At 34.8% G+C, this 25,784-nt stretch overlaps 1 protein-coding gene across 2 annotated transcripts; it reads left to right on the top strand.

Moving 5' to 3' along the window:
• Window positions 1–1,409: 1,409 nt before the first annotated feature.
• LOC145593753 (protein TIC236, chloroplastic-like) lies at window positions 1,410–25,697 on the top strand. Of its 2 annotated transcripts, none has more exons than XM_081650097.1 (24): window positions 1,410–1,567; window positions 1,655–3,958; window positions 5,656–5,854; window positions 5,984–6,043; window positions 6,737–6,841; window positions 8,501–8,641; window positions 8,931–8,993; window positions 10,209–10,439; window positions 11,171–11,254; window positions 12,590–12,747; window positions 14,290–14,794; window positions 15,248–15,412; window positions 15,518–15,577; window positions 16,797–16,919; window positions 18,144–18,419; window positions 19,067–19,132; window positions 19,643–19,774; window positions 21,063–21,887; window positions 21,998–22,278; window positions 22,488–22,753; window positions 22,938–23,176; window positions 23,254–23,445; window positions 24,992–25,264; window positions 25,369–25,697. In XM_081650097.1, exons 2-24 carry the CDS (start codon window positions 1,959–1,961, stop codon window positions 25,513–25,515), a joined length of 6,591 nt encoding a protein of 2,196 aa, XP_081506223.1. In that variant the 5' UTR covers window positions 1,410–1,567; window positions 1,655–1,958; the 3' UTR covers window positions 25,516–25,697. The 2 variants fall into 2 exon arrangements, with proteins under 2 accessions (XP_081506223.1, XP_081506222.1); XM_081650096.1 differs by having other exon boundaries at window positions 22,929–23,176.
• The last annotated feature ends 87 nt before the right edge of the window (window positions 25,698–25,784 follow it).

Raw genomic sequence — 25,784 nt, 5'->3', positions numbered from 1 at the left:
AACAATTTTTGTATATTCAAACATAACTACTTCCTCCGATTTTTGAGTTGTATTCTTTGCATAATGTGAACTCCTTGGTGATTGTTGGAGATGAGAGAGATATCAATTGATTTGAATATGAGTAATTCTTAAGTATAAAATTCAATTTTATATAATATAATCAATTTGTTCTTTGGAAATATGTGAGAAATTACCTAATAAATAAATGAATAAACTACCTTGTAAAGCAAATTTTGATGTAAAAACATACCTTTAGCCGGATTCCGGTAATTGGTTGAATTCCACGATGGTGTTGATTGCCATATGAATGCGATGTAAACCTAATGACACAACTTTTGTCCCTTTTCACGATTTTTTTTCCCCTTCTTCTTTAACCCATTTCTCCTTTTTTCTTCTCTATCCTTGCGCCGATGTTAATCACCCAAATTGACCATTATTGGGCATTCATTTGAAGGATAATTGAATTAGGCATTAAATTTCTTCTATTCAAAATTGGAAATCCAAACTTGAACCTAAGAATTACACCTTGTCATGAAGATACGTTGGCTGATAGAAATTTGACGACTACATTACCAATTAAACATGTTTCAATAATCAAACCCTATTTTTCTTAAATTTTAAAATCGGAATATTGTGAAAGATAAAGAGAGGGTTTTAGAATTACCTTGATTTGTGATTCTGTAATTGAAGTTCAAAGCAAAAAATTTTGATTTTTGGTGCTTATTGATGAGATTTGAACTAATTTTTCCTTTGCGCTTCACAAATGAAGGAGCAATTAGAGAACACAAAGAGGAGAAACGAAGGGAGTGAATGATAAATGTGCTAAATAATGGGAAAAAGGGGGTCATTAATAGTCATATGATATTTGTGTGTACTAGTCAACGTTGTGAAATTTAGTCAATTATCGGAATTTGGCCAAAGTTTTTTTTTTTCTTTCTTTTTTCTTTTCTCGAAAGGGGCCAAAGGTTAGTTTTAACAACAAATATTGTCGTAAATCTTCATGTAAGTTATTGTTATTATACAAAGTAATTACTCTTATCAAGTGCCCTAAATAAAAACATTAGTCTTATTATTTTTTTCTTTGAAACCAACATTACTCTTATTAAATATCAACTTTGTATTTGAAAGGTAGCATTTCTTTTTATTTTCAAAATAAAATATTTGAAAACCATCCATTTTTTCTTGCCCTTATAAAGTCAAGTTAACTCAAATCGATTTATGATAGTCGTGTTGAAGTTCATCAACTAAATTAACAACCCTAGACCAATATCTCATATTACCGAAAAGATGAAATTACCAATTTACCCTGCTTACCGTTATCAGACCCTCAAATATTTCGATGATATTTTATGAATAATGGGTAAAAAATGTTTTATGGTATATTCGTGAACAAAACAAAACAATAATTCGTCGCTTACTTACGTGAAGAAAGAAATCTCAGAAGAACAACCAAACAAATTCATCTCCCAAAAATTAAATTCAAGGCAAATGCTTTAATTTCTAACACAAAAACCCTTTAATTCTCTATTTTCTAGCAAGAAATTAGAAGCGGGGCAAAGAATCCCAGGTTACTAGATTTTCTCTCTCATCACTACATACTTTCTCTACTAATTTTTGGTTTTATATAGTTTAATACAATTTTTTTTTTTGGCAGATTAAAGGGCTTAATTCTACCCGCCAAATTCAGAATTTTCCAGAATTTCTGTATTGTTTTTCTGGGTAAGTTTTGTTTTACTAAAAGAATCTTGTTTTGCTTGAGATGGGTTTTTGCTTTGGAGTGTAGAAAGTTGAAGTTGGACGTTTGTTTGGGCAAAATTTGATGTTAACAAACTTGGGTAATTTCTATTTTAGGGGTTTGTTTTGAATTTATGCAATAATTGGTTTTGAATGGGATAATAAGTGAGGTTTGTTTAGTGGTAAATCAATGAATTGGAGTATGTTTTTGAGAGGGAGAGAGAATGAGCATTAAGCTTCATTCCCCTTTTATTGGGACACCCATTTGTAGCTCTATAGATGGAAGAAAGGGTGGTAATCTTGTGTATTTGAGGCGGCGATTGCTGCCCGAAAGAAGGAGCTCAAGCCCTTCAAAATGTAGATGTTGGAAGAAAAATCATTGGTCACCAAATGGTGTTTGGTTTCCCCAAATATATGGAAAAATTACTAAATTTTTGAATGAGGACCTTGAATCGAGAAATGAAGTGAGGGTAAATTATGTGAAAAAGCGTTTTTCGGAAGGGAAAGGGCTGGTGAAGTCTCTTTCTCCATTATGGCAAGAAGGGCTACTTCTTTTCCGGTGCTCAATTTTTGCCGCGGTGATATCTGGGGTGTGCTTGTTGCTGTGGTATGGCCGAGCTAAGGCTAAGGAATACGTTGAATTGAAGCTGCTGCCTTCTGTTTCTTCGGCATTGAGTGAATACATTCAACGTGACATTGATTTTGGTAAGGTTCGACGGATCTCACCTTTGAGCATTACGTTGGAGTCGTCTTCTTTTGGGCCTCATTCTCAGGAATTCTCATGTGGTGAGGTTCCCACAATAAAGGTCAGGATTCATCCTTTTTCTAGTTTAAGGAGGGGAAAAGTTGTGATTGATGCTGTTTTGTCTCACCCCACATTGTTGGTTGCACAAAAGAAGGATTTTACTTGGTTGGGGATTCCCTATACTGAAGATAGCTTTCAGAAACATACTTCAACGGAAGAAGGAATTGATTCTCGTACGAGGACTAGGAGGGCCGCTAGAGAAGAGGCAGGTGCCCAGTGGGATAGAGAAAGAGATGATGAAGCTAGGCGAGCTGCAGAGACAGGATACATTGTGCCTAACCATGGCTCTAGTTCTGCTGAGGTTTATGCTGAGGAAAATAAAAATGGTACAACAGAATCGATGAATGAAAAGTCACACTTCTCTGGGGATGAAGGGATGCATCGGAGGGATCATTATTCCATGGATATGGGTGTTCCATATGATGTGAAGCATGATGATTTGGAGAAGTCGTTTGGCATAAAGGCTCCTAGATCAAGGCTAAAGTCCCTTTTTCAAATCATGCTTGGTCCAACAATGCCTAAATATAAAAGAAAAACCAACGGGAAAGACCTCTCTGCGTCTGGTGATGCTGCGAAAAGAAGAATTCTTGAGCGAAGTGCTGCTGCTGCTTTTTTGTACTTCCAAAGGCTTGGACTTGAAGACTATACTCAGTCTTCTAGTTCAGGTGTGGCATTAACTTCCCTAGCAAATACACATGAATTCACAAGGCTAGCCACCAACCGCAGTGATAATCTTGATGCCAAAAGAGAGGAAGATGCTCATTATGGGATGCCTGAACTGTCAACTCACAGTGCTAGAAGCTCATATTCAGGAGATTATGCCGTGGGTCCACGTTCATCAGTCCTGTTGGACAAAGAGATTGAAAATACAGCTGGATCTGATTCATCTAGTTTTGTAGTGGGCGATGCTGAAATAACCAGTGATAAATTACCATGTATTGCTGACGTTGATGTTGCAGGAAAGAAAGATGCTACTGATCTGAGTAGCAGAGGTCCAGAAAGTGTTGATGAAAGCTTATCAGATGGATCAGACACAGTGCAACACCAAAGTTTTGAAACCATCAGAGGCACGTCTTCTGATCAAGGATATCTTGGATCGTTTGATCAAGCCACTGTGCGTCAAGAACCTTCACCTGTGGGTAATGATTCCCAACCTGCTTGGCCTCCAAATTTGAAATCAACCTCCTCCTCACCTCCAGGAAGCAGTGGAGAGAAATTTTCTTATCTTGTGTCTGGTCCATTCCAAGAATTGAAGAATGGCATGGGTCATAAATTTGAGGATGTTGTCACAGAATTAGTTGAAGAAGTGGATGATATTGAGACTGAAAGGATTGATAAGACACTACCAGTTACTCTCGATTCTGTTTATTTCAAAGGAGGAACTTTGATGCTGCTTGGATACGGGGACGCAGAACCCAGGTGCGACTAATTTACTTTGAGAAAATCAATTATCAGTTAAAATTATTGATGGCTAATTTCTGAATTACTATCTGCCTATCTGGTAGGATATTACTATGAATGTTTTTATTGCACTTCCATTTCTGTGCTCGTTATCTCTGATGTCGAGCTTCCAATTGGCTATATGTTTAAATTTGTTTTTGTTGTACGATACTCTTGACATTTCCTTTGAACATGTATGCTTGCCCTGAAGTGTGTCAAAGATAAACAGTTGGCTTTCTTGGGAAATTGTTGTTTGAAACTAGCATGTCCTTGATCCAGTTTCTGGGTTCTATGGGGTAGATCTTGTGAGATAATGAAGTAACTATCTGTCAAAGGAATTTTTAACTAAGATTTACATTGCTATTTGGTACCTAATACAATCCTTCCTGTTACAAAATGGAGATAGGTCTGCTGTAGCAGAGAATTCAGAGGTAAGATAGAGAACATGTGCACCAACACACACAAACCAAAGATCAATAGAGGAGAACAAGAATGCCTATGCAGAATGCTATTGGCATTGGTTTTCAGATTTACATTATTGTTTGGTACCTAATACAATCCGTTTTTACTGTTGTGCATTCACTGTCTTATTTTAAATTTTGTTGGTTGCCTTAAAGCCTCCTGTGTCATAGGAGTGTTGTTTTAGTGCTGCCTAATATTTTTACTAAGTATGTGGGCTTTACGATGTATTATTATTTCATCTGTTGGCGCTACTGATCTGGCATGGTCTACATCTCTGATGTAAGCCAAATATTTGACTTGGATCTTGTGTTTTCTTTGCTATGTTATTTTTGATGCTACATTGCTACATGTGTCAGCTAGTAACATACTAATATCAAGCATTCGAAAGGCTTGCAATATTCCTTTATACAAAACAAAAACAAAACAGAATTCTTATCTATAATTATCATAACTTTCTCTCTAGTGTGCTTTATGTATAGAAATCTTCCTCCAACAAATACTGTAACTTCTTTCCTAAGCTACTAATACTCCCTCCGTCCCAAAAAGAACGACCCATTTGGGTTGATTACGCGGGTATTAAGGAAGTTAAGTAAAAAGAAGTAAAAGTATATTGGAAAGATAAATTTACATGGGGTTTGTAAAAAAATAGAGAGAGAAAGTCATAAAATAACATGGAAAATCAAATTTTTATATGGGGAAGCTAATTTTGCACAAATATTGTAACAAATTGGTGGGTGTTTTAATGTAAATGGGTCATTCTTTTTGGGGACAAAATTTTGGCCAAATGGGTCGTTCTTTTTGGGACGGAGGGAGTAACAAAACTATTATGCATTACCTAAAGGGTCTAGCTCCCTAATAACAGTTCCTTGCAGTTTCTTGACATACAAAAGGATGATGTTTGCAATGACTTCTGTTTGATTGCTTTTATACTTTCAAATTTTGTTTCCAATTTTTTATTAATTGTCTGAAAGCTTCATCTTGGTGGATTGTAGACTTGTAGTGTATCATACTTAAAGACCAATGTACATGTTCTTTTACTCTTATTTTAAATATCTTCTTTGAAGCATGATTTGCAACACTCGTCGTCAATTTTTTGTGAGGTTTATACCTCATACCTAGCCATCCATTTGCTGAGAGACCTTTTCTTTCTCTTTGGTACTCGTATAAAATTCTGCTTAATTTGTTATCTTATCCTTTATGTTCCTTTTGTGTAGGGTGATGGAGAATGTTGACGGACATGTAAAGTTTCAAAACCACTATAGCCGAGTTCATGTGCAACTTAGTGGAAATTGTATGATGTGGAGATCAGAGAGGGAAATCGATGATGGTGGCTGGTTATCAACAGATGTTTTTGTTGATATTATTGAACAAAAGTGGCATGCCAATCTGAAAGTTACCAACCTTTTTGTTCCGGTAAGGTATATGCTAATTTTTATATGAAGTTGTGGAATTATTCCAACATAATATTCTTGAAAGCTATGAATGCTTATGATGTTATGTACTTTGTTTTTTTTTTTTTTTTTTTTTTTTTTTGCTTTACAGCTTTTTGAAAGAATCCTAGAAATTCCAATTGCATGGTCAAAAGGAAGAGCAAGTGGTGAGGTGCTTATCTGCCTTTTTATTACGTTGGTGGTATTTAACAGCATTTGCCTGTATGATAGAATTGTAATGACAAAATATTTCATGGGCTTTGACGATAACATTTGTTTTAGTAAATGCTATATGTATCTTTGATTTTTTTCCCTGGGCCTTATGGATTGAAAACTTGATAGGTTTATTGTCTAATCGTCTAGTAACTCTATTATGAGGCCTACTAATCTTTAATATTAAGGTATTCTCCTATGTTCATGTAAATATGTACTTGTCTAGAGATTCATGATGAATTAAAGAGACAAAGGAAGAACAGATGTGACATATGGGAGACATTAATTATTTAAAGAAATCCATAGAAACTACAATAAGGGAGGAAACAAATGGTCAGGACTCAGGAGTCTTCTTCAGTTACTCTATGGGAGTGAATGATATGCTTACTCTTGAGGCTCTTGCTTATAGAGTTTTGGTGCATTTCCTAACATGTTCCTTTTCTGTTGTTTTGCAAGATTGGGGGTTCCTTTTTAATGTATCATCCCTTTATTTTTTGTCAAATGAAGTTTATCATTTTTATAAAAAGGTCTCATTGAAACATGCGACTATCCAACTACAACAGTAGTGTATATGATCCCTTTTCAGGTTATCATGTTAGTTTGGGATTGAAAGCATTATATTCCGTCATTTTAAATTAATCCCCTTTTGCAGGTACACATTTGCATGTCGAGTGGGGAATCTTTTCCTAACCTACATGGTCAGCTAGATGTCACTGGGTTGTCCTTCCAGATATTGGATGCTCCCTCATGGTTTTCAGTATGTTCTTTAAATTCTCTCTCTCTCTAAAAATTTGAATTCTTCAGTAGGGGGTGTCTTTTCGTCAATTATATTATCCTATGCTCCGGATTCTCAGTGCTTTATGTTATTATTATTATAATTTTATTTTACCTCTCCTCTTGGCCCTCTTTAAAAACATCTTAATTTTTTTATTTTTAAACCCTCCTTTTTTTTTGGATTTTCATTTTACACTGCTGTTGTTCTCTCTTGTTTTCCACTTTCTTACTTTTCCTTGTTTGGTTTCTTTGAATTTATCTCTTTACTTTTCTTGTTTAATAATTTGCTGACAGTTCCTTATAATTAGTCACATTGTCTGACACTAAATCAATTTGAGACTCAATCGTGAGATTCTTGGCTTCTTGACACAACTCCAAAACTTGCTTTTTAAAACTCTGAAGGAGTGATTCACTTAGTCTTGATAAAGTAAGGAATAGGGCTTAAATTAAAGTGGACAAGACTCCTAAATAAAGTAATAAGGAAGTGATCAGAAACCACAATTTTAGAGTATTCGACGAAGGCTTGCACCAAAATAGAAACTACTTAATCCATTTATGAGTGAAAATTCTGATGCAACCTAGAGCAGTTTTTGAAAAAGTGCGCCTAGGCGCTGAGGTGTAAGGCGCTAGGGGGTAAGCACTTATCTTGGTCTGGGCGAGGCATATGTGGTTAGGTGCATGGGGTGCAACCAAGGCGCACTCAAGGCACATCTGAAGCAAACTTTAGCCAATTTTTTTTTTTTTTTTTTTTTTTTTTTTTTTTTTTTTTTTTTTAAATTTTCATATAGTGTGCCTCACTTCAAAGAAGCACACTTACGCGCAGCAGAACCCCTCTCGCTTTAGTGCGCCTTAAGCTTTTTAATAAATTGATCTAGAGAAACTTTGGCCACCATCCACACACAATTTTGCATTGTAAAGTGAACATCCTTTGAGGGATTATCAACAAGGTCCCCACCATAAAAATCTTGAAGTCTTCTCACAAGTATATTGAAAAACACAAAAGTTCACAGGAGCACACACTACCCCATAGTTCCTAAAGCTCATCACAGAATTTGGGTCAAGGAGGAAAATTGGTAGGCAGACAGACACAGACCACCCAGCACCCCTATCCGATGTGGCTCAGGCTCACAAGTTTTGCAATATATTTGATGAGAAACCTTTTTTCTGAGAAAATTTTCTACATGCTTTTTAAGTACTTGTAAATTTAAATGCTTAATGCGGAAACAAATTAAAGAAATTACCTATAGCGTGCGTAGTAGGATCAAGGCTCTGTTATTTTATTTAAGCACGATACTTTATCCTTTTCATAATTTAGGAAACTTGTTATGCACCACTGAGGAGAGTTGGAGTTTAGAACTAGAGAAGGTAAGCTGACTTAAATACCATTTAACAGGTTTACAAGTTGCTTATTTTATGATTGCTTTAGGGGGTGCTTGCTTGAATTTATGCATTATCCTATGATAGAATACTTCATTCTCAAATTGAATCGTATTCCTTATTTTTTTAATTTTAATTTAGAATGATGATAAAAAACAATGCATTTCACTGTTGCAATGTAATTCATTGTTGCATTTTGCCAATGTTATTTCCAGGATATGTCAGCAAGTTTATGCTTATTGCATTTTGCCAATGTTATTTCCAGGATATGTCAGCAAGTTTATGCTTTCGTGGTCAACGTGTATTTTTGCACAATGCAAATGGTTGGTTTGGGGGTGTTCCTCTGGAAGCTTCTGGAGATTTTGGCATTAATCCCGAGGAAGGAGAGTTTCATCTAATGTGCCAGGTATTGTTCTAGTAATCCTGGAATGCTGCTCACTTGCTCAGAGAGCTCACAGATATTTTGAATGTGCATTATTTATTATAATATAAGTGGTACTAAGTGAAAAGATATAGTATTACCTCTGTGTAGCCATTAAGAATGCGTCTGTAACATTGTAACTTGCTTTATGTTGGGATGGTATGTCATGAAATTGCGTTATGCTTGAGCTTTTTTACACCATGTCCTGTCTCTATTGCCGTAAGTTACGATTAATTTCCAGCCAGCATTCTGATGGTTGTCTTTTGTTTTGCAGGTTCCCTGTGTTGAAGTCAATGCTCTTATGAAAACTTTCAAGATGAAGCCTTTATTATTTCCAGTAAGTAGATTGTCTCTTATGGAAGGTTAAAATCTGTTTGTTTTAACCAGCTGCTTTCTCGTATGAAGTGAGTGATATGATGGTGTCAAATCCAACCTTGCTCTATGACAAGGTCCATAAGCTTTTGGTGGCTGGTTTCTATTGGAATTGGCATGTATGGTCATACAGAAACCAGACCAGACCGAGCTTAGGTGGCTTAATCTTACTTCTGCTGAAAATTTTCATAGGTGCAAGTGTGCAACGTTATTCTTTTTTCAACCCTCCATAGTTTTTACGCTTCTATATTTATAATTAAGATTTGAATTCAAGAAAACCTTTTTTTTTTTTTTAAAAATTTTTTTTTTCTTTTTTTTCTTGCTTATCAATCCTATTTTCTCTCTTTTTCATAATCCTTTCTCTTATTTTTTTCTTCTCTCTCTATTTACTGTGACACCTATACTCATAGCATCCTTGATAGTTGTTAATGTGGATAATTTAAATGGATGGAGTAATTATTTTAGCGTTGAAATATTGTTGGCTTTAAATTAGGGTTTTCTGTTTCTGGATTATAGTGGGCACTAGGGCTGCCGAAAACTGAATCATAGATCTCTTGAGAAGATGATTTAGGAGCAGAAAATTCCACTTTATAATAACAAGAAAAAAAGGTTTTGGTTTCAGTTTGAACTTGGAAGCAAGTACCTGCTGTTCCAAGAAAGTACTCATCCTGTTATTTTTTTTTTTGTTTTATAAAAGGAACTCAGATTTTTAATCCTAGTATCTGATTATGATTTTTGTAGACTTATCCTAGGAGATTTATTTTAGTAATTGATGCCTTGATAGTCACCTGTTTTAATGAGACATTCAGTTTATAATCTATAGGCTCAATATTTTCATTGTTTTGTGAGCTCAAAGATGCTCTTTTAAATCTGTTTTGATGGTCAGAACTGGTTTTACTAGCAAGGGAAGGTCATTGGTTATGTTCTGATACCCTTATAACCTTGTTTAAAAGAATATGTATAATAGTACAATTGATTTAATAAATGTGAGGGATCAGGTTATATCCTAGAAGTCTAATTTTTTAATGGTGCTAATATATGAATTGACACATAGTTAGCTGCATTATTAAGTATATCTGTGATCAGTTGCTAGTTTCTGCTGGCTCATATTTCTTGCCATCTTTTGTTTTGCATGGATCTTCTAGCTTTTAGATAAAGTAATTAATTTGTTTGGTTACAGTTAGCTGGATTTGTGACTGCCATCTTCAATTGTCAAGGACCATTGGATGCTCCTATATTTGTGGGCAGTGGAATGGCCACAAGAAAGATGGGCCCCTCAGTGTTTGATATACATGCATCATCTGCGTCTGAAGCAGTAGCAAAAAGTAAAGATGCGGGTGCTGTAGCCGCAATTGATCATATTCCCTTCTCTTATTTATCAGCTAATTTCACCTTCAACACTGATAATTGTGTAAGTGAATCTTAAAAACAGCACATTTGTTAGTTTATGTTTGCTTCAACACTGATAATATCACCTTCAACACTGACATATTTTGAACTGCTAGATTTTAAATTTTTGATAGTGCTCTGTGTGATATGGTAGTTTTATGTTTCTATGTTAGACTCTCTGGTATATCAGTCAGAAATTTCAGCACATTTGTTTAATTTGTTGAGTTAGGTCTTAATGTTTCACTATGCTGGGATGTTCTTATATGTGATTGCTTCACATGTAGTCTGGAAATTTAACATTTTTTTTTTAAAATCATGTATGCTCTTGTTGAAATATCAGGTAGTGTATGTTAGCGCATTAGATGAGAAATAGTGGTGTCAGAATTTTGGTTAAATTTGTCCATCTTTTAGGCTCTAAACATGTGTAAGCCGTTAACATATAATAGATTCACGTATATATTACTTGGTTTTGAAAAGGGTATAATATCTTGGCATTGTTTGATTTGCTAAGATGATCAAGTCTAGCTTTATCATAAGTCATAACTATCTGTTCATAGGCAAACATGAGTTTAATAAGATTCATCCTCTACGGGAATAAAATTCCCACTAACCAGAGTAGATAATCACTTGAATATAATTGATTCATTGACTATTTTCAAATGTGTAGGTAAGTGTGTTTTTCTTGTGCAAGCATTTCCTTTATCCATCAATAAGTTTAAATTGAGTCAAATGACTGCAAATTTTAATGTACAGATCGCAGATTTATACGGAATTCGGGCAAGCCTTGTGGATGGCGGTGAAATTCGAGGGGCAGGGAATGCCTGGATTTGCCCTGAGGTAATGTATTGGTTAGTGATTATGTACAGTTACCAAAGAAACTAGCTGCAGTTTCCAGATAATTTCAACAAATTTGAATTTACCATTGGACACTTTATCTGCTTTATAATGCAATGGACTAATCCAATATCACACTTATCCATCTTTTGCCTTTTGATTTTTTTAAAAGTAGTGGATAACCAATTGCTTTATTAATCAAGACTCCAATGTAAAATCTGCATTTGATGGGGTATTGCTGTTATCTGCCCATTTATGAGCTTATTCTTTTTCTTGCTATAGGCGGGAGCCTTATTAGACTCAATAGAGCATTAGGGCGATGGTTGTGTATGATAGGTGCTATATTTGATACCTTCTTATCAGTCTTTGGTTATGTGATCCATTATTAATCAATTATTTTAAGCGAAAGGCTTCTATGAGATAAATAGATAACGTGACATTTTATGTGATATCGTGTGACTCTTTGGATGACCTATTGATTGTTTGAGATGAGTGATTTACAACAACTTTTAGGTGTGAACTATGAAGTGACTTTTAACAAAAATTAAGGTTTAACTTTAGCTATCTTTTTGTGTACATGCTTCTGAAGTAAGAGCTTGTCTTATATTCCTTTCCATATCTTTGGCATGTGAGTGTATCTTTGTTTGGAATTAGTTGGCTTAAGGGCTTAACTTAGTGAAGTAAATGATGTTCTTAAGGTTTTAAAGAGGAGATTGAAGGATAAAGAGATTGTAAGTTTTCTCTGGCTATGTGTGTGTACATGGAGGGAGAGGAACTGGTTGAGTTGTAATAGATTCAAGCTTGTTGGTCTTCCACAATCCACACACACACAAGTAACATTGAATTCAGAGATAAAGATAGTCTTCGATTGAAAATATTGAAAACGAGGGCAAAAGGATCCTTAGTTTACTCCGATGTGTAATATTCTGTGGAATTGCATTAGTTCTTCACACAATTCATCTCATTAATATTCGAATATTCTCTTGTGGAAACTTTTACTTTTTATCATGCTGAAAATAGCAATATTTTGCATTATGATTTTGTTTGTAGTTCAATTAGAGGCTTGCATCTTTATTTTATTCACTTGTTTAGAATCTTTAGAGCTAGTTAGTGATTATGTTGATTGGGTGATTGGTTGAACTTGCCATTCATGTGATTAAGCTTTATTGACATCCTATAAGTAATTTATGATTGGATGATTCAGTATTATCCTCTTTTAGTTGTATTATTATTGTGAATCAAGAACTATCCAACTTTTGTTCCTTTGATACTTGAGCTGTTTGCTTTATTACGAATTTCCTCTATCTTTTAATTTTCTTTATTAAAACATAAAAACAGGCCGAGGTAGATGAGACAGCATTGGATGTGAATTTTTCTGGAAGTTTATCCTTCAACAAGATTCTGCACAGATATCTACCTGGTTTTCTGGATCTACTACCTATGAAATTGGGGGAACTGAAGGGCGAGACTAAAGTTTCTGGATCCCTTCTAAAACCGTAAAACTCTAATCTCTTGAATTTACTTTATTAGCATATATGCAAAATTTTGTATGCCTATTCATAATTTTATAGAAAAGTCAGATTGTCTTTAAAATTTGCTTATCTATTACTATTGCCCTATTGGTATATCTCAATAAAGTACTTAAGTTAATATTACAATCAACTCTTTTCTTTAAATGTAAAACTCTAATCTCTTGGATTTATTTTATAAGCATATATGCAATTATGCAAAATTTTGTATGCCTATTCATGATTTTAAAACGTGTGTTCTAAGATTTTTAATTATATGTTACAGATTTTAAAGCGTATGTTCTATTTTTTTACACGTATGTTCTAAATTCTTTACTCACAATTTCTATATTCTATATCAATTTGTTCTAAATTTTTATTCACATGTTTATAATCTTAAATCAGATGTTCTAAATTTTACTCATATGTTTAAAATTTCATAAAGCAAATTTTATAAATTTTTAATCACTTGTTCTAATTCTTAAATCAGATGTTCTAAACATATTACTTACACAAATATTCTAAATTATTACTCATGTGTTCAAAATTTTAATTTGAGTCACGTGTTCTAAATTTTAATTTGAGTCACGTGTTCTAAATTTTAACTCGCATGTTCTAATATATATATATATAGGGGAGGGATCCGGTGAGAATAGCTTCATATGTGAGAATTCATACTTATATGAGAACTGATTTAAAATTTAGAACATGTGAGTAAAAATTTAGAACATGTGAATAAAAATCTAGAACATGCGAGTTAAAATTTAGAACATGTGACTCAAATTAAAATTTTGAACATATGAATAATAATTTAGAACATTTGTGTGAGTAATAAGTTTAGAACATCTGATTTAAGAATTAGAACAAGTGATTAAAAATTTATAAAATTTGCTTCATGAAATTTTAAAAATGCTGGTAAAATTTAGAACATCTGATTTAAGATTATGAACATGTGAGTTAAAATTTAGAACATTTGATTTAAGATTATAAACATGTGAATAAAAATTTAGAACAAACTAATATAGAATATAGAAACTGTGAGTAAAGTATTTAGAACATACGAGTAAAAAAATAGAACATATGCTTTGAAATCTAGAACATATAATTAAAATTCTTAGAACACACTTTTTAAAATTTAGAACATATAAGTTAAAATTTTGGAACAAGTTATTTAAAATTTATGACATCAAACTTAACTAATTTATGGTTCAGAACATGTGAGTATTAAATTAGAAAATTTGATTTAATTTAAAACACCTAGGAAAAAGTTTACATGTGAGTATTAAATTAGAAAATTTGATTTAATTTAAAACACCTAGGAAAAAGTTTAGAACATTTGAGTAAAAATTTAGAACATAAAGAGTGTTCTCACATAAGAAAAATTCTCACATAAGAAAAATTCTCATGAGAGCCTTCCCCTATATATATATATATATATATATATATATATATATATATATATATATGGTATTGTTGTTTATATTCTGTCATATTGCATTTGTACTTATGTGCCAATCGGTGTAATTGTAGGAGATTTGATGTGAAATGGAACGCACCTAAAGCTGAGGGTTCATTTGTTGATGCAAGAGGAGATGTCATAATATGCCATGACTACATTGCTGTTAATTCTTCATCAATTGCTTTTGATTTATATACAAAAGTGCTGATGCATTATCCAGAAGAAAACTGGTTAAATGAAGAAGACTATGCTGTAAAGACTGCAAAAGCTTTTATTATGGAAGGACTGGAATTAGATTTACGCATGCGTGGCTTTGAGTTTTTCAGTATGATTTCATCCTATCCATTTGATGCTCCAAGGCCTGTAAATCTCAAAGCAACTGGAAGAATCAAGTTCCAAGGCCAAGTAACAAGTGCTTCAAATACATCTGACCAATCTGCTGCTGATGATAATGATAGCAATAAGGAAATGGATTGTCTTGTAGGTGATGTTTCAGTGTCTGGCTTGAAGCTCAACCAGTTGATACTGGCTCCTCAATTGGCTGGACATATGAGCTTTTCACGTGATCGTATCAAGGTAAGCTTTGGAAGTATGATATAATTCATTTTTTATTTGGGGGGGTGGGTTGGAGTGGAGTGGGGGAGGGGTTGGTGGGATAAATGGGGAATTCATGTGATGATGTTTGCATTTATATTTCTTTACACAGGATGAATCTGCCTATCCTTGGGCCTCTTTATTGTATTCAGGTTTTGCGAGAACCTAATATGAAAATTGTTTTGAGCATGTGATTCCCATATACTACCTCTCTTTCATTATAGTGGTTGCACTTTTCTTTTTTGGATGTTCAAATTAATGGCTGCACTTACGTTTTCTTTCTCTTGACATATGGGCCACAATGATTTATCATTATAATGGTTGCAGTTTTCTTTTTTGGGGATTCAAATTGATGTTGCATTAAGGTTATATTCCAGGGCTCATAATTGATGACCAATAGACCTCTTTTGACAATTTGAATTTCTTTCATTTCAGCTGGATGCTACAGGAAGACCAGATGAAAGTCTTTCTCTGGAGATCATAGGTCTATTAAATCACACAGCTGAAGAAGCAGAAGGAAAACTGTTTTCATTTTCTCTTCAAAAAGGACAACTGAAAGCGAATATTTTCTATCAACCAGAACTTTCAGCTAATTTAGAGGCATATCCTTCATCTCTTTTGCTTCTGTTCTTTGTATCATTTTAGGCACTTTCTTTTCAAACGTTTTAAACATATTAAAGCAATTGTATATATGTGATTGTGTAGATTCGTCACTTGCCTCTTGATGAATTAGAGCTTGCTTCACTCAGAGGAACCATGCAGAGGGTAAGTTATTGTCTCCCTTTTTACAGCTGACTTTTACGTATATTTCATAACTTAAACAAGCCATAGAATAGGAACATAGAAGTCTTTTGCTCGCTTTCTATTTTCTTTCCCATTCTTTGGTCCTACATTGCATTGATTATTTATATATATATACACACACACACACACACACACACACACACACACACACAATCTGTGTTCAGAATTAATGGGAAAAGAGTTTGCAATTTTTTTTTGCGTTGATTGAACCTTTATCCTAACTCATTATCCATTTAAATTATGTTATTCCGTGTTTCTGTTTGCATAATTTCATTTTTGCATCTTGAAAGAATGGTCTTACTGATTAGCCATCATTGAAAGAATGGTCTTACTAACTCTGACATATTCTATTTATTAACCCTGACTGGTTATTAGAATTGGGGATTTACCTAGGATCGGTGAGTGGGGTAGAATAAAATTGGTAAAATCGAATCATAGGATAGCATGAATCTACATGATTAAAAATTGGGTGTCAAATTGTTATTTGGACGTGGCATGGTTGTGGCTTGTTTTATTGATATTTATCATTGGCATGCACTAATCTGATTAGCTTGATACTGTCGCTTCCTTTAAATTAGATTATTAAGAACCCCTGTCCACCGTTTTTAATTTCTGAGGGAAAAAACCCCCTGCATTTTGTCTTCAGATATGGCTTTATGAACTTTGGTACTGGTTACTGGTTTATTTGGTCACTTTGTATTTTTCTCTTCTACTGTCAATTTGAGAATATTCCTCTAGTAATGCTATTCCCGTTACTTCAATTAGAAAAAAGAAGAATCAAAGTTGCTTTTGGACCATCAGCTACCTTGACATTGATGACATATTTCAGATGTTCTCTGTTTTCTCTTTGTTGTCTGAGTGATAAAAGAATTTTGGATGCCAAAGGGATGTTTGATTTGAAGAATTTTGATTTATGAGGGACGTGAATGTATAATCTGTCACCATTACCTTATTCCTATCATGCTCTAAATTATACACAGAATCAAGAGAAGCATTTGATGGTCAGTATGACCATATGAAATACTTGGCTGCTATACAATATTCTCAAAAGAAGAAAACTAAATCCTTTTTACGAGAAGAGGCTTTGGTCTTTTTTTATTTTTCATTTTGTTATTTCATGACTATGTTTGTCTTCTTATACTAATTATTGAAGTACATTGTTTGCCTTTGTTTCCTTCAGGCGGAAGTTCAACTGAATTTTCAAAAGAGGAGGGGATTAGGTGTGCTGTCAATGTTACGTCCAAAATTCAGTGGAGTGTTGGGTGAAGCCTTGGACATTGCTGTCAGATGGAGTGGAGATGTTGTGAGTTCTTAAACTGATGTCTTTTTACTCTAGAATAACAAGCTTGCTAACTTCACAATATGAAATAATTGTTTTGTTGATGTTTTATTTCTTTTTTCCCCTTTAGATTTTTTTTGGTGATTCTTATATAAATAACGAAGGTTAGTTCTAAAGTATCAAGGTAACACAAGCAATGTCTGTACAAGCGATTAAATGACTTTCCGTGGAGAAAGGAACTTGGAAAATAATATCCTTGTGGTTTTAAAGACTACTTTTTTTAAATTTTTTTTTTTTTAAATTTTATCCAATGACATTTCCAATCGTGAAGAAATAATTTGCCATTAATTACTTGTTGGAGAAATAGTATTCTATTTTAAATACGTAGTACTATTATCTTTAAATAGTACTTTGCAATATTGTCATCACCAGTATCATTAATTCATTATAAACAGGCTAATTTTCAAAATGGGGCTTTTGAAACATTAGTTTCATTGATAGATAGGATTTTAATGACATAAGACTATGCTTTGTCTAGGCTTCAAAGACCACTTATATGTGTTGCTTCCTGTGTTGCACCTTTTTACTCCCTCTTATCATGTGCTAGCCATTGCTGTTTCTGCATACACATCATGAAGTAATCATTCACTTATGCACCTATATGTATATACTTGATTTCCAGCACTTGGTCATTCCTTTTCTCCTACTGTCCTACTCTTAGGACTCAAACACTCTCCCCACCCCACCCCTCTCCCAAAAAAACCTTCTTTGAAAAGGAGATTAAGAATTCAAGATACTGTTGCCTATTTGCTACGATAACTATTCAAAAATATACTCCCAATTAAAAATGGCCATACCACTACTTTCCATGACGTTATCAGTACAAGGGGCTGAATGAAATATGTAAACTTCAAATGCTCAAAGGGAAGCAGAAGTTTCTAAGGTGATAGTATATTTATAATGTGGAATTTTACTGTGCAAGGAAGTGAACAATGATCATACGGGCCCTCAGTCTTAATTACTGCCTGGCTGGTCAATTCTATATTACTGTTGAGAAAACTGTTTCGGGACAAGGGAAGCAGAAGGTTTTAAGGACTGTGTAATTATTATGTGGAATTTTAATTATTACGTGGAATTTTACTATGTAAATGAATATAGTTCATATGGAGCCTCACTCTTAATTCTTTGTTTATACTACCATAAAATCTATCTAATTATATGATTTGTTGCCTTGCTGGTCAATTCTAGATTACTGTTGAGAAAACTGTTTTGGAACAAAGCTACAGCCGATATGAGCTTCAAGGTGAATATGTGTTGCCTGGCACACGAGACCGAAAGTCTAGTCCTGAGCTAAGCGGCGGCTTTTTCAGCAGGGCCATGTCTGGGCATTTGGGTAGTGTTATGTCATCAATGGGTCGATGGAGAGTGAGGCTTGAAGTTCCTCAAGCTGAAGCTGCAGAAATGCTTCCACTTGCAAGGCTTCTTTCCCGGAGTACTGACCCTGCTGTTCGCTCTAGATCTAAGGTTATATCTTATAACTCTAACCCAAGGCAAATTCAGGATATGGTTTTGTCCATAATTGTGCTCCGTACTACATTTCCATGGTTTAATTTTTTCTCTCTCTTTTTTTTATTTTTTTTATTTTTTTATTTTTATTTTTTATTTATACATTTAATCTTTTTTGGTAAACCATTCAATGTTTTATTTTTATTTTTATTTAATTTTTATAGAGCCTAAAGATTGAATGCTCTTTGGCTTTGTTCAAGATTGACTTTATTAAATGATATATGCCTATATCAAACTAATGTGCTGTGCTGTCATTGTGTAAGTTGTTGCTGATCATTTCATATTAAGTGTGTGATTTCAGCAACCATACTGATACTACAGGATCCATCTTTCTAGTTGCTTTGAATGCTTTCCCCTATAGTATCTGTTTGCCTCTCTATCTGTTACATTATCTCATTAAGTTTCACCTTTCTAACCATAAGTATCACATTTAGTTTTTTTCCCCTTTAATCTGTTTCGTAATTTATTTCATTTATTATGTATATCTTGTGTGTTTCATGATCACATAGATGTTTATGATTTGTGCTTCACTAGTAGAAGCTTAATTATGTAACAAGCACTGATATGGCCAAAGTAATATCTTCCCTTTCAAAATGTATTTGCAGGATCTTTTCATGAAAAGTTTGCAATCAGTGGGTTTAAGTGCAGGAAGTCTCCAAGAACTGCTTGAGGTAAGTTGGCTCTTCAAATTTTGCACCAGTTTCTCATAAACAAATAACGTGGCAACCCCAGTTTATTTCCGAAATAAATATATATTTCGTTTAGCTAGTAGCAAAATTGTAATATTTTGGTGAGAAACCGGTAATAGAATCAGCAGTTTTACCGTCAAACCAATACTGGTGTTAGCAGTTTTGCCTGTAAATAGGGCAAAATCACGCCATTTAATTACAAGGTTGTCATTTGATAAACAACTAGGTAAACTTATTTTTTTCTGAAAAAAACTAGTCATTAGTAAAAATCAGACTGTTGCATGTTTTTTTTTTTTTAATACTAATTTTGGAACATGCTTGGGGTGAATATGAAATTTATGATAAAATGTAAAATAGTGCAACTGTTTGTAGATGAAATTATGTTTCTCATCAATTTCTTTGATACTGTGCTCAAATTCTGTTTCACAATTTCCTTCCGTGTTTATTTTCTTTCATTATCAGACTCTAATGCAGTACCAATTTTATTTTTAGGTCATAAGAAGGGAATATACTTCATCTGATGAAGTTGTCCCTGTAGATATAAGTTTACCAGGTTTATCTGAACTTAAAGGCCACTGGCATGGATCTCTTGATGCAAGTGGCGGTGGCAATGGCGACACAGTGGTATGTTACATCTGATTCATTTTTGTAATACCCGAAATTCATTTACAGTTTTGTTCTGTGCTGCTTGACAGTAAAGTTTGGTATCGTCAGTATTGTTATAGATTTCGTAGGGTGAATTTTCTGGTTTTCTATTGTAGATGAGAGGTCTTTCTTTTTGTCGCCAACTGTGACTCTGTCATACTGAACTGTTATCATTTGAAACCTATTAAACTTACTATTTCTGGCTTGCATTGCCGCTAGAATAGTATAAGCTATATTATTTGGAAAGATATGATGCTTTTCTTTAATGATGAGTGTAAAGTTTGTCATTTGAAGAAGGGGTTATAGAAGAACAATACATTGCATATTTTGTCCTCAAAATGTTATTGATCCATAACGTTTCTTTTTTTGAAAAAGAATATATCTTATGGGTCTGGAAACACCCTCTCTTCTAGACTATCAAGAGGAAAAAGTGGATACTGGTGCTCCTGCCTAAACCCTCAATAGGTGGTATAATCCATATTGCTTGTTGGTAATGGCTACATTATTCCTCCTGTCTATTAACATCTACAGTCCCATATTGTGGATGGTAAAAGGTTAAACAAAACTGCTAACCTCTGTACATCCTATCTTACGCATATGCTACTTCTGAAGTTTGAATAACTAAAAAGGTGTTTTTTTTTTTTGGTTGGGGGGGGGGGGGGGGGTAGGGGTTAGTACGTGAGGTTTCTAGACTGTAATTTTTTAATTCCTTTTCTTTAGACTTCTCAAGTTGAGAGCAGTATGATTGTTCTTCTACTGAGGCTGTGCACTTTGACTCTATCTTTTGAGTTTATGGCTTAATTGGAGTTTGGTTCTGGGTGTTTTTTAGTTTATTTTGATGTATTATTTTGTGGCATTTCATCATCCTCAACATATACTGCAAGGAATCAATATTTGAGGGAGGGGCAAATTAGTCATAGCCTATTAGTAGTGTCTTGGGGAATAAGTTAGAGTTAGTTATGAGACTTTTTCTATAAATAGGACTCATTAGGAGGGTTAATCATCATCTAGAAAAATTATTGTTAAGCTTGGCTTAGTTTTGGGAGAGCTCCTTTCCTCTCGAATGAAAGGTGTATTGATTGAACTTTGGTAAACATCAATACAATTTATCCTTCTTCTTCCTCTAAATCCTTTTGTTATACTCTGAGTTTTCTTACAGGCTAGTTAATTCCTAGCATATACCTGCATTATATACCTGCATTGTTACAACTGAATTCAGAGGGTTTCAGACTCAGTTGACGAGTGACTAACCTAAATTACTTTTCAGGCAGAATTTGATTTCCGTGGGGATGAATGGGAATGGGGAGCTTACAAAACACAGCATGTTCAAGCAATTGGTGCATACAGCAATGATGGTGGTTTACGCCTTGAGAAGATTTTTATCCAAAAGGACAATGCCACCATTCATGCTGATGGCACATTGTTGGGACCCAAGACAAATCTTCATTTTGCAGTTCTGAATTTCCCCGTTAGTCTAGTACCTATGCTTGTGCAGGTCATTGAATCTTCAACCACTGCTGCAATTATGTCATTAAGGCAATTTTTAGCACCAGTGAAAGGAATTCTTCATATGGAAGGGGATCTACGAGGCAACCTCTTGAAACCAGAGTGTGATGTACAAATAAGGCTCCTGGATGGTGCTATTGGGGGTATAGATCTTGGTCGAGCAGAAGTAGTTGCTTCCTTGACCTCAGGAAGTCGTTTCCTGTTCAATGCCAAATTTGAACCTATTGTTCAAAATGGTCATGTTCATGTTCAAGGTAGCGTTCCAGTTACTTTTGTGAACAATGGTGTTTCAAAAGAAGAAGATACAACTACTAATGGTGGCAAATCAATTTGGAGCCCCGGTTGGGTCAAGAACAGAGGCAAAGAGTCTGGTGATGGTGATGCAGAAAAAAAAGCTTCAAGAGACAGAAATGAAGATGTTTGGGATATTCAGCTTGCTGAAAGTTTGAGGGGACTGAACTGGAACTTATTAGATGCTGGAGAAGTTAGAGTTGATGCAGATATAAAAGATGGGGGCATGATGTTATTGACTGCTTTGTCTCCCTATGCTGACTGGCTTCATGGAAATGCAGAAATCATGCTTCAGGTTTCTCTAGAATCTCTCTCTTTCTGCACTTGATGTGATCAAAGATATACCAATGTGCAACCAATTAGTAATTTGCATCTCTAATGTATGCTATCTGTTTCAATAACTAGGTGAGAGGTACTGTTGAACAACCAGAGCTTGATGGATCTGCAACTTTCCACAGGGCTTCCGTATCTTCACCTGTACTTCGCAAACCTATTACAAACTTAGGTGGTAGAGTTCTTGTAAAATCTAATAGATTATGCATAAACTCTTTGGAAAGTAGAGTAAGCAGACGAGGAAAGCTACTGCTCAAAGGGAACCTTCCCCTTACCGCAGCTGAAGCTTCCCCTGATGATAAAATTGACTTAAAATGTGAAGATCTGGAAGTCAGGGCAAAAAATATATTAAGGTAGGTACATGTTACCTCCTTAGTTGTCTTTAATTATCTAAGGTATATAGATAAAGATCACCTTGTTTAATAAACACTGTGTGCCTACTCTGTTAATACATTTCCTACAATGAAGAGAGTCTCTATTGACTTCTGTAATTACATAGACATTAGTACCTCTCTACTTTTGGATTCTACTCTCATGGCTGACTTTTTGGTTCAACTTATAGTGGTCAGGTTGACACTCAGTTGCAAATAACTGGATCGATATTGCAACCTAGTATTTCCGGGAAGATAAAATTGAGTCATGGTGAAGCATATTTACCACATGATAAGGGTAGTGGAGCTGCTCCATTCAATAGGTTGCCATCTAATCAAACAAGGCTCCCAAAGGACACTTATAACCGGATGGTTGCTGCAAGATATGTTTCACGGTTTTTTGGCTCAGAACCTGCTACCTCAACCTCCAGTTTCTTACAAGAATTGCAACCCTCAGGTAGCTATTACCTTGATTAGATTTGTTGTTGTCACATCTTTGTTCTTATTTTATTTTTCTTTTCAACCTAGACTACAGCCTGAAGGTTAGCCAACCCTAGGCCTTGTGACTTGTCTTTGGCATAACTTTTTGATTTTCTTAAACATGTTATACTCATTTTCTCATTTACCTCAAGCATTGGCAGGAAAACAGACTGAAGTCGGGAAGCAAACTGAACAAGTAAATAGACAACCACAAGTGGATCTACAATTGATCAACTTGAAGCTTGTTCTTGGACCTGAATTGAGAATAGTCTATCCACTGATACTGAATTTTGCTGTGAGTGGGGAGGTAGAACTGAATGGTGTTGCACATCCTAAGCTAATTAAACCCAAAGGAGTTCTTACATTTGAAAATGGTGATGTTAATCTTGTTGCAACACAGGTAAAGTTCAGTCCTTTTTTGATGTCTATCTGGCTACAGGCTGTTGTGTATGCTCATGTATTCATTTCAAATTCCAGGTCAGACTCAAAAGAGAGCATTTAAATGTTGCAAAATTTGAGCCTGATAATGGATTGGATCCGACATTGGACCTAGCTTTGGTTGGTTCAGAGTGGCAATTCAGGATTCAGGGTCTAGCTAGTAATTGGCACGAAAAATTGGTTGTAACCTCTACACGCTCTGTCGAGCAGGATGTTCTTTCTCCTACTGAGGTAATGTATTGTACATTTAATTGGGTTTTATTCAATGGATGTGATGATCTGTACATTTAAATGTTTCTATGCAGCTGTAAACCTATTGAGTTGATGACGATGCATAATATCTTATTCAATTGTCCACTTAAATTTATAATTGAAGAAGGTTAAATTCTGGCTGTAGTATACTTAATCGTGAATGTGCTTAAATCCTTGTAGCATGATTAGCTATTGCTTCTTTAACTCCGACCACTATCGAAGTTGTAGATCTTCTATAGATGTATTCTCTAGATGTTATTCATTGTATACTTAGTTCTGCGCATATTCTAAGAAGTAAGAACACTTAAGTGCCTGTTTGGCCCGGCTTCTTGAAGAGGTTCTAAGTGGGAAAAGGAGAAACTTGGCCAAACGGTGTGATTTGCAAAAGTAATTTTAGCTTCTTGATTTAGCTTCTCAGGGGAGGAGTTTAGGCTATTAAATGAATTTTTTTCCAGACCAATATGCCCTTAAAAAATTTAAAATTGTCATGTATTCCCTCATAAAATAAGGCCACTCTCTTTCCTTTATCTTCATCTCCATAGATTTGACCACAACTCCATAAAAATATGCTCTGCATCTGCTAAAAACCCCTAAGATTTATTGTTTGATAGCCTAGTGGAGATTGTAGTGGCGAAGTTGGTCACTTATAAGGAGACGATGGGAGGATTGATGATTCGGATTGGATGAAATTTTGGGTATTTTTAGGGTGGGTTTTTATGGGTTGCTAGGTTGAACTTGGACAAGTGACAAACTAAGAACGACATTAAAGATCCATTTATCCATTAGTGGTGGTGCCTTGGTGGTGGGTGGTTTGAGTAAGAAAAAGTGAAATAATGGCATAATGGGACTAAGGCTTCGATTGATTGATTGAATGGCATGAAGTTGCAGCTTTGCAGGGGAAAGGTGGAGAAATGTGAGAAAGATAATGGGTATTTTTTCATTCAATGGGCCAAACAATGTAAAATTGTTTCTATTTCTTAAAAAAGAACTTCTAAAATTTTGTGGCCAAACAAGTATGTTGCTCACAAGTGTTCCTCTAGAATCAGTTTTTAGAAATCTACTTCTAGGAAACAGAAACTGTTTTACAAAAGCTTGGCCAAACATACCCTAAATTGGATAACATTTTGCATGGATCTTCAAACATACCCTAAAGTATGTTGCAAGTTTTTTTTGCTTCCTTTTCTTCCCTTTCAATAGCTTTGCCAGTAATACAGAGAACTATAAGAAGTTACCAATTTGGAATTTCTCAGTAAGCTTTTCTTGCTGCCTGTAAGTGGTAGTTCTGGAAGAGAAAATTTAATGCAAGTCTTTATTACCAAATATTTCTTTTGGTGATGAATATCCTGCTTTGTAGAGGCTTGTGTTGTGAGGAAAACCCTTTCTTCCTAACATTTTTCGTTCTTTCCTAATGATGTGAATAATATGAAATATGGATTACTTGTCATATTCAAAATCAAATAGGTATATAGCACAAAAGCAGGCTCTTTTTTCTCAGAAATTAATGCTTATATCTCTTTTCCTGCAGGCTGCTAGAGTTTTTGAAAGTCAACTTGCAGAGTCGATATTGGAAGGTGATGGACAGCTTGCACTCAAAAAACTTGCGACTGCTACACTTGAGACTTTGATGCCAAGAATAGAGGGTATGGGTGAGATTGGGCATGCTAGATGGAGGCTTGTTTATGCACCACAAATCCCTACTCTGCTGTCCGTTGACCCCACTGTCGATCCTCTCAAGTCTCTGGCTAGCAATATATCATTTGGCACTGAAGTAGAAGTTCAGCTTGGCAAACGACTACAGGTTATTCTGGCATCCTTTCTACTTACTTTTGGGGCTGGGATAAGACAAACAGACTTTATTTCTTGTTTTCTTCCTGCATGTTATGAAATCCTTTTCCTTTTCAGGCTTCTATTGTCAGACAAATGAAGGACTCAGAAATGGCAATGCAGTGGACATTAATATACCAGCTTACTAGCCGCTTAAGGGTGCTGCTACAATCTGCACCCTCCAAACGTCTTCTTTTCGAATATTCTACAACATCACAGGACTGACTTCCCTGCTTCAACTGCGGTCAGCTTACTTGTCAAATGGGAAGTACCTAATGAATCCAGTCAGAAATGCAAGATTGAAGGCAGGAATTTGGACTAGCTCATTGGTTAGGATTTAAATATGTACATAGAAAGCAATCATTTGTGGTCTCTAATATGAGATCTTTGCTCACAAGTGATGCTTCTTTTTTTTTTTTTGTGGGGGGGGGGGGGGGGGGGGGGGGGGATCATGTAGATTAGGTTTAGAGAAGGCATGGTTCAAAATGGATTAG

Source organism: Chenopodium album, chromosome 19 (genome assembly GCF_948465745.1).
Source record: "Chenopodium album chromosome 19, dcCheAlbu1.1, whole genome shotgun sequence".
Lineage (NCBI taxonomy): Eukaryota > Viridiplantae > Streptophyta > Magnoliopsida > Caryophyllales > Amaranthaceae > Chenopodium > Chenopodium album.
This window is presented reverse-complemented; position numbering and strand designations above follow the sequence as displayed.

Excerpts from the sequence above, each read along its gene's own strand:
- LOC145593753 (XM_081650096.1), top strand. The coding sequence starts at position 1,959 with ATGAGCATTAAGCTTCATTCCCCTTTTATTGGGACACCCATTTGTAGC. Across the intron at positions 6,044-6,736 it reads AAGGAAGAGCAAGTGGTGAG|GTACACATTTGCATGTCGAG; the intron begins GTGCTTATCTGC and ends CCCCTTTTGCAG. Across the intron at positions 14,795-15,247 it reads TTTCACGTGATCGTATCAAG|CTGGATGCTACAGGAAGACC; the intron begins GTAAGCTTTGGA and ends CTTTCATTTCAG.